General features: G+C 38.2%; 8 protein-coding genes across 8 annotated transcripts; 3 read left to right on the forward strand and 5 right to left on the reverse strand.

Annotated features, from left to right (window-relative positions):
- Positions 1-683: 683 nt before the first annotated feature.
- On the reverse strand, positions 684-2,403 carry BDF20DRAFT_892279 (uncharacterized protein). The gene is made up of 4 exons (XM_053082291.1): positions 1,913-2,403; positions 1,611-1,806; positions 1,293-1,510; positions 684-1,219 (listed from the first exon to the last, which is right to left on the reverse strand). Exons 1-4 carry the CDS (start codon positions 1,948-1,950, stop codon positions 1,051-1,053), a joined length of 621 nt encoding a protein of 206 aa, XP_052932144.1. The 5' UTR covers positions 1,951-2,403; the 3' UTR covers positions 684-1,050.
- A 2,264-nt stretch (positions 2,404-4,667) lies between these two features.
- BDF20DRAFT_907792 (uncharacterized protein) lies at positions 4,668-6,026 on the reverse strand (the record flags this gene model as incomplete). Its single annotated transcript, XM_053083414.1, has 2 exons — positions 4,668-5,821; positions 5,906-6,026. The coding sequence occupies 2 exons, from the start codon at positions 6,024-6,026 to the stop codon at positions 4,668-4,670; spliced, it is 1,275 nt and encodes a 424-aa protein (XP_052932145.1).
- A 1,288-nt stretch (positions 6,027-7,314) lies between these two features.
- On the reverse strand, positions 7,315-7,803 carry BDF20DRAFT_916356 (uncharacterized protein; the record flags this gene model as incomplete). The annotated part of the gene is made up of 1 exon (XM_053084441.1): positions 7,315-7,803. One exon carries the CDS (start codon positions 7,801-7,803, stop codon positions 7,315-7,317), a length of 489 nt encoding a protein of 162 aa, XP_052932146.1.
- A 1,093-nt stretch (positions 7,804-8,896) lies between these two features.
- BDF20DRAFT_838910 (uncharacterized protein) lies at positions 8,897-10,331 on the forward strand (the record flags this gene model as incomplete). Its single annotated transcript, XM_053079221.1, has 3 exons — positions 8,897-9,370; positions 9,442-9,558; positions 9,645-10,331. The coding sequence occupies 3 exons, from the start codon at positions 8,897-8,899 to the stop codon at positions 10,329-10,331; spliced, it is 1,278 nt and encodes a 425-aa protein (XP_052932147.1).
- Positions 10,332-10,579: 248 nt separating this feature from the next.
- On the forward strand, positions 10,580-11,080 carry BDF20DRAFT_826696 (uncharacterized protein; the record flags this gene model as incomplete). Its single annotated transcript, XM_053078095.1, has 1 exon — positions 10,580-11,080. The coding sequence occupies one exon, from the start codon at positions 10,580-10,582 to the stop codon at positions 11,078-11,080; it is 501 nt and encodes a 166-aa protein (XP_052932148.1).
- A 364-nt stretch (positions 11,081-11,444) lies between these two features.
- Positions 11,445-12,557, reverse strand: BDF20DRAFT_892289 (50S ribosomal protein L32). Its single transcript, XM_053082292.1, has 3 exons — positions 12,313-12,557; positions 11,998-12,094; positions 11,445-11,910 (listed from the first exon to the last, which is right to left on the reverse strand). Exons 2-3 carry the CDS (start codon positions 12,085-12,087, stop codon positions 11,605-11,607), a joined length of 396 nt encoding a protein of 131 aa, XP_052932149.1. The 5' UTR covers positions 12,088-12,094; positions 12,313-12,557; the 3' UTR covers positions 11,445-11,604.
- Positions 12,558-12,835: 278 nt separating this feature from the next.
- Positions 12,836-13,088, forward strand: BDF20DRAFT_907794 (uncharacterized protein; the record flags this gene model as incomplete). Its single annotated transcript, XM_053083415.1, has 2 exons — positions 12,836-12,973; positions 13,032-13,088. The coding sequence occupies 2 exons, from the start codon at positions 12,836-12,838 to the stop codon at positions 13,086-13,088; spliced, it is 195 nt and encodes a 64-aa protein (XP_052932150.1).
- A 1,859-nt stretch (positions 13,089-14,947) lies between these two features.
- Positions 14,948-17,431, reverse strand: BDF20DRAFT_133858 (P-loop containing nucleoside triphosphate hydrolase protein). The gene is made up of 3 exons (XM_053074754.1): positions 17,109-17,431; positions 16,946-17,026; positions 14,948-16,850 (listed from the first exon to the last, which is right to left on the reverse strand). Exons 1-3 carry the CDS (start codon positions 17,320-17,322, stop codon positions 15,031-15,033), a joined length of 2,115 nt encoding a protein of 704 aa, XP_052932151.1. The 5' UTR covers positions 17,323-17,431; the 3' UTR covers positions 14,948-15,030.
- Positions 17,432-18,107: the final 676 nt, after the last annotated feature.

The raw sequence follows: 18,107 nt of genomic DNA on the forward strand, positions 1-18,107 counted from the left end.
CAGACTGTGTAGTTTTTAGTAGTTGTACACTTTTGAAAAGATGAAAAGTGCAAAAGAATCCCTTCAATACCTCCTTTTTCACTGCGGCAAAATAATGATCTATTAAAAGAATGCCGTTATCTCCTCCTCCTCCTCTTATTAGAAAAAAAAGCAAGGTGTGAAAGCCCTGCAATGCACGCTTAAAGCCTATTTCAAGAACTAATAAACTGGTCTGTGCCCCTGCTGTTACTATACACACACGGCTGAACTCCACTTTAAGGAAAGAAAGGCTGGATACCTTTAAGGGTAAAGACAATGTACACGGACACTATTATACTACGCTGTTGTGTTGCTGTAACATGCGCACATCATCCTAAATGTTAGTATAGAAGACCTAAAAACTATTTTATTTCCTTTTCTTATCATATACAAAGCTTTGCATTATAACCATCTGCTTACAGGGATTGGGTCTTGACGGACTAAATAGTAGTTGAATAACAATTGTTAAGTAAAAGCATTTCAAGTGGTATAGGACTGTAATGGCTCCCAAAGACTCGTAATAGAGATCGTAACGATTCGTAGCAATTGCTTTATTGGCTATCTGCAGTACATAAACATTCATCTTCGGACAAATAAAATAAGCCGCAGCTGTTTAATGTTTTCAGAGTAAATTGATATGCACCTTATTCAGAAATTCTGGAGCTGAAGTTTATGAATAAAAGGGGTAACGCAGAACTGGAAGTAAAAACACACTTTACACGTTTCACAGAAAGCAACCTTTATATGAGCATAACATAGATAAAATGTTTAGATAGGTTTATTTATTGTCCATAATGATTGTTTGTCTGATGAGACACATCAATGACATAATAGTCAAAGGCTTGCCATAAATTTAATTATTTTAAATGTTCTGAATCGGATGGGACTCTGACGCTCTAGCTACTGTTTGAAAGAAAATCGTCATGCTAAGAAGAAAAGGAAACTAAAGTTTGTGAATAAATATGTAATACAGCCGACAGCAAATGAATGATTCGATGAGTGTTTTGGTAATCAGACCAAAGAGTTGCAGAATTATGCCGAAATCCTCGCAGATATTGATGGTCCAACGATTGAATGCTGCGCTAAGGTAAAAAAGCAACCGTCGCACACGCGCGTAAAGCATGGTCTTTCAGCAGAAGCACTACTCGTAAACAACGGTAATCGATTTCCGCTGTGCCAATTACAGAAAATGTGGCCACATCTAACGATCGATAAATTAAGTTTGTTGATTTGGGCATCCTTTTGTTGATTGTACAGACTTTTTTCTTCTTTACCTGCGGCAATGATGTTTACGTTGACGCCAACTAAACTTTAATTCACAGTTCCGGTCGTGGCAGACATGCACCAGTTCATCCTTATCCCATTTATTTCTTGGTAGAAGAGTGAATTTTTCTTGACGATCTCTGAAAGTGATATCAAGAGAATATTCAAAATGATGAACTTTGCTGCTATGCTTCTCAAAGGACCAAGTAGTAGTTATAGCACTTTGAAGCTGAAAAATCAAAATACGTTACAACAAAATTAGCTGTTATTGTTATTAAACTCTTATATTCGTGCTGATCAAATATGACCTTGAAACGCTCCATTCTTACCTGTTTTGGTATGTAAGAAGTTTCGGTAGTTGTACAAACGCCCTGGACAGAGAAGATCGTATCAATTTCCTTTTTATCAGGTTTCTGCCTAATAATTATTTGTCGTGTTGCGTATTTCGGTGTTAATGTGAAGATTTGGCGTATCGATGTTAGAATAGAAAAAGAGGATCGTGCTGATGCTACTACTTCCTTTTGACTACTATTTTCAGCAGTTTTAGAAGAAGTAACCAAGATTAACGGTGTGTCCGAACAATCATTAGTAGCTTTCTGTGGTAGTTTTAGCATCAAAGCTTCAAGTTCACCTAATAGCTGGTTCTGTTTCGCCGAGAGAGCTTTGCATTCATTCAATCTTTTTGTATCTAGAGCTAGTCTGTTCGCATACGGTGTTTGCCCTTGTTGTGGCGTACAAACATCTTTGGATAAGTCTTCGATATGTCTTGAGTAATTGAGCATACAACAGAAAATGTCTTTCTTGATAATATTGATCTGTTCGTTCACTGTTGTGTGCAAAGCTTCTCTTTTAGAGCAACTTTTCTGTGAAGAGGAAGTAGAAAGAGTAGTAGAAGTATTGATATCGGATGGAGCAATGTCTGATGTAAGTGACATAGGTGGGCTAACTACGTGCGGTAACAAAATGGTTGACTTCTTCTCTACATCAGGTTCTGCGAAAGTGTTGAATGTTGCCACGGTTTTAGTTGGAATCTCAATAGCACATGCTTCACATTTTCTCAGTACGATATTGTCTCGGTTGTGGTGGTGTTGCTGCTCATGCTGCTGCTGCTGCTGCTGCTGTTGTTGTTGTTGTTGTTGTTGTTGTTGTTGCTGGTGTGGTTGTACTAACGTCTTATTGAAGGGCGTACTCAACGTTTTACCCATTTTTCTTTCCTCCACCAATCGGACTTTTGCCGAAGTAGCCAGGGCAGCAGTTGTTGTTTGGTGCCTGTAAAGGTCTTTAAAGTTTGCTATGCTATCAAACTTTTGAAAAGCAACTTGGGGTTGTGATTGTGGTTGTGGTTGTTGTGCTTGATCCAGCCAACTCATTCCAAGGTCGTTATTGGAAAGGGTTCGTTTACGACTTGGTAGTGCCGTAATATTGTTGTTGCCGCTATAGGGTTGCTTTCGGGTATGAGGAAATTTACTATTTGATAGATTCATAATACTGTGCCTCCTTTGTAACATTTGTGGCGCGTTGCTGCTGTCTATCGAACGCTCTCTTTGTGTCAGAGCTCGCTGCTGTTTTATAATCTCTGCAATATCATTTACTCTCACATCTTTTGAAATGCTGGATATAGTTCCTCTTCTTATAGAAGGCTTTTGTTGAAACATGGTCGTTCTATTGAGACTGGATGCGGTGCCATTTGATCCTGTAAAGTAATCGGCTGTAATCATGTTGGGAGTAAGTTACAAATAGTATTATTTGTTTGTTTAAGAATAAGAATAAAAAGTCAAAAAGATGAAAAGAAATAAAAGAAACCCAAGACATCCTGTGGTATAAATTATAAGGTGTGTTCCATGATATCATGTGCCTTAACTTTTTTTGTTTTCTTTTGAATATCTTTATTTCAAATAAAAAAATAAGGGGTAAAACGTTTTGAATTCACCGTACATCATATGAACTTGCTAAAAAATTCAGGATTTCCAAATATACTTTGGCATATGTAAAAACAGACATTCTTCATCATGGTTAAGTTTTATATGACTTTTGTTTATATTAAGACAGCAAATTTATTTCTAGAAAATGGCTACAAACATAGAATCCATGCATATATCATATGTTCAGTTGAAAACGAAGAAGGAGCCGTACTGCTTAATGGAATCACTGAGATACATTAGATATTCCAAAAAAATTTCCAAACTTGGAAATGTGTTCATACAAATCGAGCAAGTGTTTCTTCTACTATTGAAATATGTATGGATTTAAGCTATGTAAATTGTTGATACTGTACAATTTTTATATCCAATATGCACAGCCGTTTTAAGCTATAATTGATGTACACACGCCATAAAATATCTCAAGACAATAATGGTCGCCTACGGTGAGCGCAAAATAAAATCGCTGGGTATACAATTTCAAGCTACATATTTCATTCTTGGAAACGGGCAATTAAAACCGTCAACGAACAAAAGCAAAAATGCCATAGGATGAACTTGAGGGATTGATATTTTTTTGATAAAAATCTTCAACGTATCGAAAATATCAACAGGCTTACCCATCTGTTTAAGAACGACTGAGAGATAAACTCTACGTGATTACGGGTGAAGTAACTTTAAGTATGAAGAAGACAAAAAAGAAAGTGGAAAAGGGTGTAAGGCAGCAAAAACTGCCAGCGTATCCAGCGAAATTGAGCGTACTGAACAAACATGGGCTAACAGTTTGGGGTGGGGGACCTGAAATAAGATATACATCAAAAGCAAAGGAACAAAAGACAAACGAAAAACTGAGATGTTTATAAGAAAAGCATATAGATTTAATTATCAATCTATATGAACAAAACTATCAGCCAGGTGTTATAGACATTGTTGATATTCTAAGGAAATCGTTCAAAATTTTAGTTTGAGAGAATCAGCATTCGTAACTCTATGGAAACCGTATACAGAATAACAACCTTGTGCTCTTCCCATGTGTCCACCTTCGGGTCGGTCAACAGTCGGAACACCTGCACATGCTGAAACCAAGTCGATTAAAGCAACCTTCGTCAATACTAGCCACCATTGGCGCAATGGGGGTTTATTGATATTGAGTTAGAGTCTCACAAAGCCTAAGGTTTGTAAAATCGAAGGAGGAAGAAAAAGAAAGCAGGCACCATAGTTTACGCGCCAAAGGGAACTACAATCAGTCATTACTTGAATCTTATATGAATAAAATCCTCACCGAAAGGTTTTTTTAACATCATGCACAGCACACCAATTCATATACATCCTGACATCAATAGTTTAACCACTTCAGAGACTATAGAAGTATACCCTTCCATATACGCCGAAATCAAATCTCAACAAGCATTTTTGGCCCGTTGTAAAGAACACAATCTATGCGTTAATTTCTTTTTACACTTTTATTCATAGATGTGTAAAGGCTGTCCATGCCAAAACGCATGTGACGATAATATCGATCAGTTGAGCAATGATATACAAGGTCACTAGCTTTCCTAAACTACGTATATTTCGCTTTACATCACTCAACTGTAGCCCCATCCCAATACTAACGAAAGATAGTGTTGAGAACCATTCAGAAACGTAAAAGCAATAGTTATTAATCAGCTGTCTCAAATTGGTGTCATCATCGATGGTGGTGTTAAACAGTACAGCTGTGATAATAAAGCCAATGACAAACTTTGGAAACCTTTTCCATAACAAAACGTAGGCGCTTTCTGTCGGGCGAGTAGCTACATGGATGTTGCGCGGATGTTTTACAGAGGGAGTATTACTATCCTCACCTCCCAGACTGTCATCTGTTATGTGTTGCTGCTGCTGTTGATGTGTTTGAGCCAATGAATCAATATTGCGATTCCCTTTATCGTTATCGGGATTATTTAGCAATTCCTCTTCTTGCTTATAGGCAGCCTGTAACTCATAGCGAGACCAAGCCCAAGCCAAAATAACTGACAGAGGGCCAATTAAAACATTCTGCATCATTTTTACAATAGCCGAAGTGTTGATTGCATCATGATCACCATAAATACTTGCTGCAGCGATCACAGCGCCTGTCGAATCGACACATCCGCCAAACCACGCGCCACTGACAGTTGCTGACAGGGCCATACGTTTAGCAATATAAGGCAAGGCGATAATACTTGGAATGGTAAAAATAGAAATAATCGCAATGGGAAACTCTGTTTTATGAGGCACTCCCATACTTGACCCGAGAGCAATGGCTGCGGAAGACCCACAAATAAACGTAGCGCCTGACATAATGATAGCTGTTTGTCTGTCTATTTTTAAAATCTTCCAGCCGAAATAAGCAACAACAATAAACAAAGTGGGTGTATCGATCCAGCTGACGAAAAGAGCGCGAGCTGCCAGTGGACGTAAAACACTAATATCAATGCAAAGAAGGACTAAACTGATGGCGATGTAGAGTTCTGTCTGTTGAGCAACTTTAAGCCATGGTGGCAAAATGTTTGATTTGGTGAAGAAGGATAGTGCATTCCGTAAACAACAGCCAAAAATGATAGCCCAGATGGAGTCACCAACGCTGCCTTTTTTTAATACAACTACAAAAATCAAAAAATTTGAAGAATAGGTTTAGGTCTTGTTACAAGTAGATTCTCTTTTCTCTCAATTGTTCTATCACTTACCATTACTTGCCAGCATTTTACTAATCAAGGCAACAAAGAAGACAATAACATAACCTATTGGGAACTTTCTCCAATTCGGTGCATTAGTAGACGCCAGAGCAATCCATAATAATGCACCCATGACGGGGAATAAGACTATCAATCCAAAATTTCCAACGGTTGCAAACGTCAGAAATGGATTTCTGTCCCATATTAGAAACTCAGGTGAGGGGATTCCATCTTTGACGGCAGCTGTAATGCAACCGAAAAAGATCAGACCTATCCAGCAAGACCACCATTCTTCTGAGTTCCACCATAATAGCCATGATTTCAGGCTCATAAAAGACAGCAAAAAGGATCTCTTTTTTTTAAACTCTGACTGTGCATTGTTAGTCGTCGTTATACGGGAAGAGGTCGATGTTAGATTTGTAGAAAAAGAAGTTGCAGAATTAAAATTCTCTCTAACAGTTCCTATATCCTTGTCACTATTGCTCGGTGTGATAGATGATAGCTTATTCAATTCGAATTGTTTGCTTTGTCTATCTCTAGAGGCACGTCTACCAGTAGGCATTCAGTATGTATATTTATCAGGGGTGAAGGTATGGTTGGTTGGTTCAACGTTATAATGTGGAAGGAAAATTGTTGACAATTCAAGCGATATTTTAAGTATCTTATTCCCGTGACTTATCTTCCCTCTATATTTAAACTCCCAAAATAAAAAAAAAGTAGAAAACGTTTGCAAGTTGAAGCCGGGCAACGGTTCCTGATTTAGAGGTTATCGGGATTCAACTGTGACAATCTCAAACATATTTGATGGGATCAGAAATGCCTTTGAGATTCATTGACTGCTTTTAGAGAGCTAAGTTTGGTATACCTTGATACTTAATTGACCCAAACGATTGCCGATATTGAATATCCTGTAATTTGCCATTGCAGCTTAAATGTTTTAGGACATCAATTGACACTTGCATTCCTTGGTGTTTCACTGTCTATCTGAAAAGGAATTATACACGGATGAATCGTTTTGTTTTCATCAGATGCCGGCTACATTGTCTCTTGAAGCAAATAGATTATTTAAACAAACAAGCCAGACAGCATCTATTGTGGTATTGATGCTTTGTTCCTGACCACGGGTTTTTTTATAATCAATTCAACTTTTTTTTTTCTCACGATTTATTCTATGGCTATTTACGTAATTGTATTGACAGAAAAGGCAGTGTCCTCTTACCATTACCTAAGAATACGGATTATTTGTTAAGCTTAAGATACATTTTAATTTTTATTAAGATTATTATGACTCTATAATATGGAATTATAGAAGATGGAAATAAATAAGCATGTGTCAAATAAATGAACAGTAATATGAAAGATGCAAATTATAGACAGGGTATATGTATGTTAATCCTTTGGAATATTGAGTATGTACATAATTAAGAGCTGAGAATGCCATTGACGGTGGTAAAGGAGCTTGCCACTGTTGGTTGAGCACAACGTTTGGGAATAGTAAGATAATTACGACGTTTTCTGTAAATAAGAGGAACCCAAGGGTATGCGGTAGATGATGGATTACTGGCCTTATAGAGATGATGTTTGACAGCTCTTTTCGTCATCCAAGGTTTAGCCTTTTCCATGACGGCCGAGAGTAAAGAATTTGCTTCATGTATATTGGAGTTGGTATTAGAATTATTGGTTGACTGTTCGATGGAATAAGCGTTTGATAATACATCATTGTTGAACTGCTGAGGAGCATCAGGAGAGATACTATGCATGCTGTTGCAGGTAGATTCTGACTGTAACGACGTTCCTTGATCTTTCATTTGACATTCAAGGGAACAGTATAGCGATTGGTGAGAATTAAATGTTTCGTCCTCCACGATGCGCTTATCACACATAATGCACCAAGAGAGATCCATTTCCATCTTGTTGAACGTTGGTTTGATGAAATTGTAGGATTACGATTTAAACGTACAACAGAGAGTGAAGAACCGAACAACGTGTATATTTATACTTTCAACCATCACTGCGGGTTAATTTGAATAAATCTGTTTCAGATGACTTTGATGGAAATTGCTGGAGAATTCCTTTTTAAAGCGAAATTAAAAATTATTTTTGATTTGTCAAAAAATCCAAATGTTCCAGAATTTTTCGTGCAAAACGCGAAACAGATTGAAGTTGGGCATAAAAAAGCTGTTTTCACTGTCTGCAGCTTATCCGTTCAAATAATCAGCAGACGAACTTTTCTCTCAATTCTTTCTGCACTAAATAAAGCCGAGATGATATACCTGACATCGAACTGAATTCAAAATGAGCGATGATATGATATAGATCTCAATATTGAGAGCCTGCAGAATATGTTGGTCAACCTTCATCAATGTATGCATGCTTTGCTGGCTCAACTATCCCACTACCTTCTTACCAACATTTCACAGCTGTAGTAATCAGAGTAGCCTAAAACATCTCGAAGCTCAATTTCAGCACACTTTCACTACACTCAGGGCATATTTGTCAATGAACTCTCAAGAGCTATAATGCGCACTATTCGCAGGACTTGATAAAAAAAACAGTTTTAATATCATAAGGCCTATAGGCTCAACCCCTTGGGGGCACAGCTTTCAAAATCTTGGCAAGATATCTTTGTACTTTCCCCTAAGGCTGTACTAGGCTTTTGTTTTAAAACATTAAGCGGTTGGGCTTCCCTTTTCTACAACATTCTGTACGGCGTATCTCGGCATAGAGCTGTATGTGTTGATCTTCCGACTGCATCACTAATCAATGCGATACGATTATAAGTAAAAAACCAAGAGTGCTGATATTTTATCTTTTTTTCGTCAAGCTCAGTCGCTGTAAGTTTTATTAAAAGAAATAACAAAAATCTCTCATTTCCCCTGACCAATTGTCTCAAAAGCGTCATTGTGTCTGAATTCCAAATTGACGGAATAAAAAATCCTAATTTTCCTCCAAAAGGATTTCCACCGTAGTTCTTTTTTTACTGTTTTGTTTTGATCAGTTTAAATGAGTACAACTGTCAATAGTTACGGAAAAAGCACCTTAGTTTTGCCTCGGAAGAGAGGAAGACCACGTAAAGACACTAATGAAGTTACTGCTATTGATGTTGAACAAACACCTCTGCAGCAGGCAACAGCATATAATCAAAGCAGTGCTGTTACGAATGCATCAACCATTGAAATCACAACGTCCGCAAGTGAATACAGTCAATCACTGAAGAGAAAGACTACCGATAATAGTACAACACAAAAGAAAGCAAAGGTTATACGCCTCAAAAGAGAGAAGGCTGTAGCAATTACAGCACCCCCAAGGATAGCCAAGCAAGAAGCAGGCCAATTATCTGTTCCGAAAAAGGAACGCAAGAGGAGAGAGAAGGTTCAGAAAGAAGCTAAAGTGAAGAAAGAAGCTAAAGTGAAGAAAGAGCGTAAGAAGAGAGTAGTCCTCAAGTTACCTCCTGAAGCTAATATATATCTGTCCGATGTAAGCGCTTTGATTTATGAAGAATATATACGCTTGTTTATGAGCATAAATGATTAACTTGCAGCTTTTAGACTATGCGTGGTAGAGTGTTGAGAGCGATGAAGCAAAGAATGTTCGTTCTCTCCAGGCAACTTTCACCTGAAGATGATTCAGTCGAATCCTTCGACGTAATTGGCAGTGTTGGCAACGTAAGTGAATTACTATTTGAGCTGTAAGATTGCTCTGATTGAATGAAAGATTTCCTTACTGAAGCAAGTGTTTTTTTCTTAAATAGACATATAAAGTATCTATCGGCCACAGAATCAGTTGTGAATGCATGGATTACAGAATTCGACGTACACACTGTAAACATATTCTCATGGTTCTATTGAAAGTTTATCGTCTTCCTTATGACAGCCCATTATTTCAATCAATGAATACCACCCGTGAACAGCGTCTCATCGCCAGGAGGTTCGGTAGAATGGTCGATCCTTCTGTTTTGGTTCCTCTAGCCATACGCGAGAGAATCCTGCGTATGACACATCATGAACACCCCGATGTACCCACTGCAGAAGTCAAAGAAGAGGAAAAGAAAGAGGAAGAACAAGGCATGCGTCGACCATTAGATACCTCAGACTGCCCCATCTGTTTCGAAACGTTCGAAGAACAAGCTATTGACGATATTGATTTCTGCAAAGTTTGTGGTAACAATATTCACACAGAGTGCTTCAATATGTGGAGATCTTCCAAGGGCAACAGAAATGTCACCTGTGTTTACTGTCGTTCCGCTTGGGTATTTGCTACTGATAACGGCAACAGCACTTCTAATGGCATTTCAAGGCGACCAGTTCATGAACTCGACCGTGACCACATCTTTGAAGGCGTTCCTAATTTTGCCGAAGAATTAGCTCTTCAGCGTAAACGAGATACATCAAGTTACAGTCGTGGGCCTCGCTATGGTTACAGCTTCAGCTTTGACTAATTGGAAAGAGAGAAGTTTCATGCTCATGGATACCATATCATTGTCATTTTTTTATTTTTCTTTTGCAATTTCAATTATATTCCCCCTTTACACGAAGTTTGATATCTCATTATATCTTATCATTTTTTAAGCCGTAAGTTCTCTCATTCTATTACCCTATATAACTTAGCTTTTTCATGAGTAAAAAAAATTAATTTTCTGGTTTGCATTTTTTGATTTTGTTCGTCCAATTGCTGAAATCACAAGAGATGGGTAGAAGAGTTTTCCTTGACATTAAAATAGGTGATATCGCCAAATATGAAGATGAGCTTTGTCGTTATAACAAAGCCAAGTCTTGGGTCAAACAATGGGCCGTCACTTACGGTTTTGCTACTGATGATCTGGATGAGATCGCTCTGGAAGACAAAGAAACTTTACGCGATGTATTAGCTAATGACCCAACTGCTACAAATGAAAAGTGGCTCGTTGATCAACCTACACCTTTAGCAGGCGGGAAAGTAACCATTGAGTTGAACGACAAAGAATGCCCCAAAACTGCTGAAAATTTCATTTGTTTGTGTAAAGGGGGTAAGGTCGGCAAAAGCTCCAAGAAAGAATTGTACTTCAAGAATACAAAGATGTTTCGCTTAGTGCATGATTTTGTTGTACAAGGTGGTGATGTGACGAGAGGTAAGCGTCAACCAAACGTCAATGACGAAAGCATAGTTAATAAAGATTACTTCATCAGGCGATGGTTCCGGGGGAGATAGCATCTACAACGGCAAGTTTAACGACGAAAAGCCTGGATTGGCAAAGAAATTTGATACAAAGGGATTAGTAGCTATGGCAAATTCAGGAAAGAATTCCAACACATCGCAATTTTTCATAACATTAAGTGATAAGCACCCTCAATTAGAGAAACTCAACGGCAAGTACGTTGTGTTTGGTCAGGTTGTAGAAGGCTTAGAAGTGCTTGACCAAATTAATGCAGTAGAAGAAATCAGTGAACAGCCTCAGAAGACTATTACAGTTGTTAACTGCGGCGAATGTTAAGTTATTAGCCAATTTCTCGAGTAATTGACAAATTTTGATACAGTAAAATAAAAAGCTTTCTATATCCATGCATGCAATAACTTAATGTTCAATATCCTCCATACTTCCTTTATAACAAACGAAATGATTTAATAACTTGCGAAGAAATTGAGTGTGAAGTTTGCGTTGTGTGATATTCAAATCAACGGCATATTTAATACATTATTCACAAATGTAAATGATAATATTGAGAATAAAGAATTTACTCCTGAGATCTAAGACGAGCACCGGCGTTGATAACCTTAACGTCCAATTGAGCAGCACGTTCAAGGATAGCGACACGCTTCTTGGAGGAGACGTTGTGAGCAATCTCAGCAGCATAAGTGCGGTTGTGCATCAACAAAAGGTTGAGTTCACGGACATTGGAGATAGTGAACTTACGGAAACCGTTAGGCAAAAGGTGACGGGTCTTCTTGTTGGAACCGTAACCGATCTTGGGCATAGGAGCTTGACCCTTGAAACGTCTACGCATGTTACAATCAATACCCTTGGGCTTTCTCCAAGATTCCTATCGTTGCCATTAGACAAAAGAATCATTGTAATTAATATCCATATCCTGTTGATATTGAAAATACAAAATTCGAGTGACACTTACACCAACACGCATGAAGCGGTTAGATTGGTGACGCTTGAAGTGAGCAGTACGCTTCTTCACGATGGTGTGCTTAACGGCAGGAGTAACCATTTCAAAGCTGATATGAGAATGAACAAAAAAAAAAAAAAAAAAAAAAAGTCAGTGTACTTATTACTTGGTTAATCCAGTCCAACAAAACATAATAGGTATAGAGAGTAGACAAAAGGATCAACAATGCAAACGTTCAAACTCTTAAAGCTGCGATGATAACAGTGGCTATTGATTGCTTTGTTGAGAAAAGTTCTCATAATAACATGTAGCATGTACTTAACATACTCTGAATACAGCTAACTGATCAACCATGCTATTTTCGCAAATTGTGCTCCAGCTTTTGTCCATCTTCAAGCCGTTGTCATCCAAAAATCCATTTTCGTTTCGATCCATCTGTCTAGTATATTGATATTCTTGAACGAAGCTTTCATCATACCCTCTATATCCGTATTATGTTGTTTGACTATCACATTATCCTTCTGATGGATGTGTTGCAATTACCTTCTGACTGATGTTGGAAGAGGAGGATCTGTCCGTTTATGCCTTTTCCCACTTTAATTTTTACTTCAAGCTTGTCGCTGTCTTGCCCTCTCTCTGTTTCCGTTTGTCCCATCTATTCAATGAAGGCTCCGACAAAATTCAAATTCTTTTCGATCCGGAACCTTCTAACTTCGATGACGTAACAATCGTGTTCGGAGTTGTCACTGACCAAGGGAGGAAGTAATAAAAAATAACAAAAAAGTGGAGAGGGAAACTATTCAAAATTACCCCTCTTTTATTACAGTAGAACTTAACAAAAAATTAAATAATGTCTGGTGCTGCTGCTGGTTTTGGCTTTCACCCACATATGGCAAGTTTTACACATCGCTTTGTTGGTAAAGCGTTAGGTGCAACCATGTGGTTCTGGATGATGTATCGTGCAAAACAAGACGGTCCAGTTCTTTTGGTAAGTTAAAATTTAATTGCTAGCGTCATTGACAATAGGAACTTATCATGAACAATAGGGCTGGAGACATCCTTGGGATCACCACGGTGATGATCATCATGAAGAACATCATTAAAGAACAACAACAATAATTGCCCGTCAGATGCGAGGAATATAGCAAGCATTGAACAACCTGTCAACTATAAACTATCATCCAACATACCAAACTATTTATAATCAATAAGATTACTAGCGCCCTTTCAACGCGAAAACAAAACAATAAAAAGAAAAAGAAGGAGGAATTGTGCCTCAGTTTGTTTGATTCTCATCTCATTAACGATAATGCAAATATGTTTAATGCTTAAAGATCATAGATGTGTACTGAAAACCTCGCAAAGCTTAACGATTATACTTCACCCATTTGTTCAGCGCCGAGTTCGTTTGAATCTTGTTTCTCTACGCATACGTCTGATAAAGTAGTATATAGAGCAGCGGACAAACGGAGGACAGTTAGAGAATGGTTCAGAATGGTAAAGCAAAGTTTAGGTGCATACCTAATGTTTCTTTCTTGAGCTATAAGCAATTTCTCTAATTCATCGTTTGAAAGAATTTCCATGTGGGGAATAAAATCCTTCGCCTCATCCATTGGCCTGTATGCATTGTCCAAAGAGCCTCTGATTTCACCTTGGATATAATGCTAGTGTTGAAGTGAATAAAATAGAATATTGCGATTGAATACACAGTGGATCCGATCATATCCTGCGGCTACTATCCTCTTACCTCATCCATATATTGTCTTTTGTACCTATATGCTTGTTCTCGAATAGCATGTGATATGATCGCTACATACTCGCCTCCTACGCCTAATTCAGCAGCTAATTGTTTGCTGAAAACTTCCGGGGAATTGCTGCCTTTCTTATCAGTGTTTTGCAAAGACCATTCAAATTGATCTCTGTAATTAATTTTTCCGATCTGTAAATCGAGCTGTTTTATTCATGCCGCATTTTTGTTTTTATAGAGAAAAAAAGGGATGCGGGTGTTAGTAGTCTACTTTCACAAAACAAACTAAAAAAAAGACAGCAGAAAGGGTATGTACATTGATTATCACTCGCGAATGTTCAGGTGGTATTTCCACGAAGTATGTACTTTCAAAATCTAATACCTGTGTACGTATTGATTCAGCAATAGGTTGTAAAAACTTGTAAGCAGGTAAATCAAGGTCGTCACATAGCAATTCAGCAAACTTCTCGGGTGTCAAGAATTGCTCTAATCATTTAAAAGTACAGGCAGTGTATCGGACATGCTTAATGATCAGTTTATTTGTTTCTTTCTCATTCAAGATATTGTTTGTCCATTTACCATTCATATTCCATAAAAATCGATCTCTCAACTTTATTGATTCGATATCGATATCTAGTCTTATGGGTACTAACACCTCTTCAATATTGGATATGATATTTTGATCTCTTGAAGAATAGAAAATTTCACTTTTTTTCCTAATTGTTGTTCTTAACTCTCCTGAAGCCAAAGCTGCGGCTGTCGAGGTCGATATAGGTGGTGTTGCTATATAATCATTCTTTGGCACTGTCGATGCAGATGATTCCCCACCATCCCTTTCATTGTCTCCTACACTACCGACTTTTGACAGTCTCCTTTCATTTTCTTCATCATCTGCTGACGAGGAGTCTTCAACGAGCTCTTCAAAGTCATTCTCATCGTCTAAATTATAAGTTCCAGTGAAGCGCGTTCGTCGTTTTGTTATATAAGTTTCTGGTAAAAGTAATGATCTGTCATCTGAGGATTTCAGTCGTGATCCATACGTTGAGAAGACGCCTTGTGTTCGTGGTGAAGGCTGAATGTTAGCCATCATTGGATAAGCGATTTGAGGCATATACGCACGCTGTTGATGTTGCTGCTGAGAGGGATAAGAATGTGAATATTTGTTTTGCATTTTAACAACTGATAGATTGTATTGAAAAGGAAAAGCAAGAAGGAAACAGAAAAAGAATAGCCAAATTGATTTTAAGGGGAAAGGGCAAAGAATCATGCATCAAACTCAGTCAAAGTGATCTGATTTATTATGGTTCATTTTTCCTTACGTTATTAAAGTATTTTGGTGCAGCTAAAGGTAACCAAGATGACTGTATAGCTGAAACGCCCCTCACATAATGCTTGGTTGTAAAAACCAGTTCGTTATACATAAGACCCTCTACTCTTTTACCAAACATAGCTGATGCAGGATGAATTTTCACTAATTGACCTCCTGTCACACTCTTGTACGAACCATCAGGCTGTAATAGCGCGGTATTCTGAAAGAAACCTGTTAAGAAGCATTTCAGAATCTGGTCTGTCTCTGCGCCGCAGCTTGCATTTGTGTCCATATCAATACGTTCGCAAAAGCGAATCAGTTGATTTCGTACTTCCATCGCAATCCTCATGTTTCTACTATTGATAAAGTTTTCTTTACACCATTCCACATCGCCTTTGACTTCCCAATAGGACTTTAATACATTCAGTAAAGTGAGATGATCGCCATCAGGATGGAGAAATTTCTTTCTGGCCTCAGCGGCCTGCTCTCGTTTATCAGATGGAGTAAAGAAAATGGTATCCACGGAAAGCAAAGAGATGATGGCCACAACTTCCAAAGTGCACCCATACTCTTTGGATTGTATCAACACTTTGGAAAAGGAAGGATCCAAAGGAAACTCTGCCATCTTCTTACCCAAATCAGATAGTTCTCCGGTATCATCAATAGCATTCAAGGCGTATAGTTCTTCTAATGCTCGAATAAGCGATGATCTAGAAGGCCGATCCATATAATCAAATTCTAACACATTACTGATCCCTGAGGCTTTGAGGGCTAGTACAGCAGAGGCTAAATTACATCGTCTAATTTCGGGTACGGTATCATCTTCCAATTCACGGAATGTATTTTCTGTATATAATCGATAACAGACACCGGCTGCTTCTCTACCTGCACGTCCAGTACGTTGCCATGCTGAACTTTTGGATATCGGATGTAATAACAGTGACTCTACGCCAATTTTGGGATTAAAGCCACGAAGCTTAGCTAAACCACAATCGATCACATAACGAATGCCTGGAATGGTGATACTGGTTTCAGCAATATTGGTGGACAGAATGACTTTACGGGTATTTTCTGGTGCAGGATCAAACACTTTCTGTTGTTGAGAGGGCGGTAGGGCGGCAAAAAGAGGGCAGGCCATGAGAGCTTGTTGATGAGGGCGTAGTTGTGAAGCATACTCGTTGACGAGCGCTGCAAGACTTTCAATCGCTTCCTGACCAGGCAAAAACACTAAAATATCACCCTTGGGGTTATTCATGTGAATTTGAAATATGGACACAAGTGAAGCGTCCAAATAATCAGATTGAGGTTCGGTGGTAAACATAGTGTCCACAGGGTATAATCGACCGGATACATATAAAATTTTTGCGTTATTGAAGAATTCACTGAACTTCTCGGCATCTAAGGTAGCACTCATGATGATAATCTTGAGAGGCTGCACATCTGTTTCGCCTGCGTTGTATTTCTCTTGTCGAATTTTCTGGATCTTTTTGATCATACCAAAAAGCATATCTGTACGGAGTGTACGCTCATGGGCTTCATCAAGAACTACAACCTTGTACCGCAATAATAGTTCGTCAGATAAAATTTCTCGTAATAACATACCATCGGTGAGGTATTTGATAATGGTCTGCGGGCTAGATGTATCGTCAAAACGCACGGTATAGCCTACTTTTGACCCTAGTCGGCACATTGTTTCTTCTGCTACACGTTTTGCGAGGTTTACGGCAGCAACTCTTCTCGGTTGGGTGATAGCTACTGCACCTAATTCTTTGGAAGCCAATCCTGCCTCTACGACAAACTGAGGGATTTCTGCAGGAAAGAAAGAAAAAAAAAAGGTTTTAGAATACTTTTTGCATGGTAAAAAATTCTTGTGTGTTTTATTGAGAAATAGCAACAGAACTTACGAGTTGTTTTGCCTGAACCTGTCTCACCCATCACGATAATTGTGTCGTTCTCTTTTAAACTATTTATAATAGCGTCTCGGCCTAACCATTCCATGACAGAAGATAAAAAGAATTTAAATATTCTAGTTTTCGGTCTATCCTTTTCTTGCATTGTGCATTTTACCTGAATAAATAGGTAACTGCTTTCTGAATGCTAACATTTCTTTCTTCTTTTTAGTGAAATCTTGCTTGTCAAGCCGATTTGATTTAGCATTCAATTTTCCTTCGTGATTCTTTTTCTGCTTTTTGACTTCATGCTTTATGGTGTGCTCATTATTGAACTCCCAACCAATGCCGCCGGCATCCTCGTTTTCTTCAAAGTTTACAACTCTTTTCATTAGCAAATTACTCTTTTGTTTGTACAAGATCAGAAAGATCGTCTCAGCAGTTCAAGCTTTATTTGTTAACTTTTTCTCAAATGAAATTGAACTCATCTATTAAGTCACAGACCCAGTCCTGTCAGGAATGATAACGACAATTACCTTTTTTTTTAATTTGATACACAAAACAACTAAGTGCTCTTTTCTCAGTTAGGGATGGATTTCACAAGTCTATGTCTATGTTAACCCTTTTAACCTTTCTTCTATTTCCTCCTTCAGTGATTGTAATTGTAGCTCTTTTTGATTTAATCGATCTATAGAGGCTTTTAAGGCATTCATCGATTGCTCGTATAAGACATCATATTGCTGGAGAATGGTCTCAAATGGGATAGCTGCAAAAGGATCACTGTGAGTGGTTTTAGAGAGAAAGGGGGTAGGATTGTCAGTTAGTGAGTTTGTTTTGATAACGCTTCACTCTCTCTCTCTCAATGGTCTTTACCTTTCAAAGGGACTTGTGTTATTGAAATTCTCGCTTTCCAGCCGCAGTGGTACAGCAGCGTTTGACATAAATTGTTTGTAACCTAGTGTGCTTTCGTTCATATTCGAAATGTGCAAAGGTAGTCTCTTTATGCTTCTATTACTTTCATCAGGTTGACCAGGTGGGATGGAACAACTCTTCATATCCCAGAACGCGAATTCATACGTTTGTGTCGAGTTATCCGTGTCAGCATTCATGTTTGCAGTAATAATAGCCATGCAGCCATAGGGTATATGTGAAGCATAAGATGTCATCCACAGCTGAT

This window comes from Mycotypha africana (assembly GCF_025528875.1).
Source record: "Mycotypha africana strain NRRL 2978 chromosome Unknown BDF20scaffold_11, whole genome shotgun sequence".
Classification (NCBI taxonomy): Eukaryota; Fungi; Mucoromycota; class Mucoromycetes; order Mucorales; family Mycotyphaceae; genus Mycotypha; species Mycotypha africana.

Excerpts from the sequence above, each read along its gene's own strand:
- BDF20DRAFT_892289 (XM_053082292.1), bottom strand. The coding sequence starts at position 12,087 with ATGGTTACTCCTGCCGTTAAGCACACCATCGTGAAGAAGCGTACTGCT. Across the intron at positions 11,911-11,997 it reads ACCGCTTCATGCGTGTTGGT|GAATCTTGGAGAAAGCCCAA; the intron begins GTAAGTGTCACT and ends TGGCAACGATAG.
- BDF20DRAFT_892279 (XM_053082291.1), bottom strand. The coding sequence starts at position 1,950 with ATGCAAAGCTCTCTCGGCGAAACAGAACCAGCTATTAG. Across the intron at positions 1,807-1,912 it reads GAAACAGAACCAGCTATTAG|TCAAAAGGAAGTAGTAGCAT; the intron begins GTGAACTTGAAG and ends TGAAAATAGTAG. Across the intron at positions 1,220-1,292 it reads CGTAAACATCATTGCCGCAG|ATGTGGCCACATTTTCTGTA; the intron begins GTAAAGAAGAAA and ends ATCGATCGTTAG.
- BDF20DRAFT_133858 (XM_053074754.1), bottom strand. The coding sequence starts at position 17,322 with ATGAAAAGAGTTGTAAACTTTGAAGAAAACGAGGATGCCGGCGGCATT. Across the intron at positions 17,027-17,108 it reads GCAGTTACCTATTTATTCAG|GCCGAGACGCTATTATAAAT; the intron begins GTAAAATGCACA and ends TGGAATGGTTAG. Across the intron at positions 16,851-16,945 it reads AGGTTCAGGCAAAACAACTC|AAATCCCTCAGTTTGTCGTA; the intron begins GTAAGTTCTGTT and ends TCTTTCCTGCAG.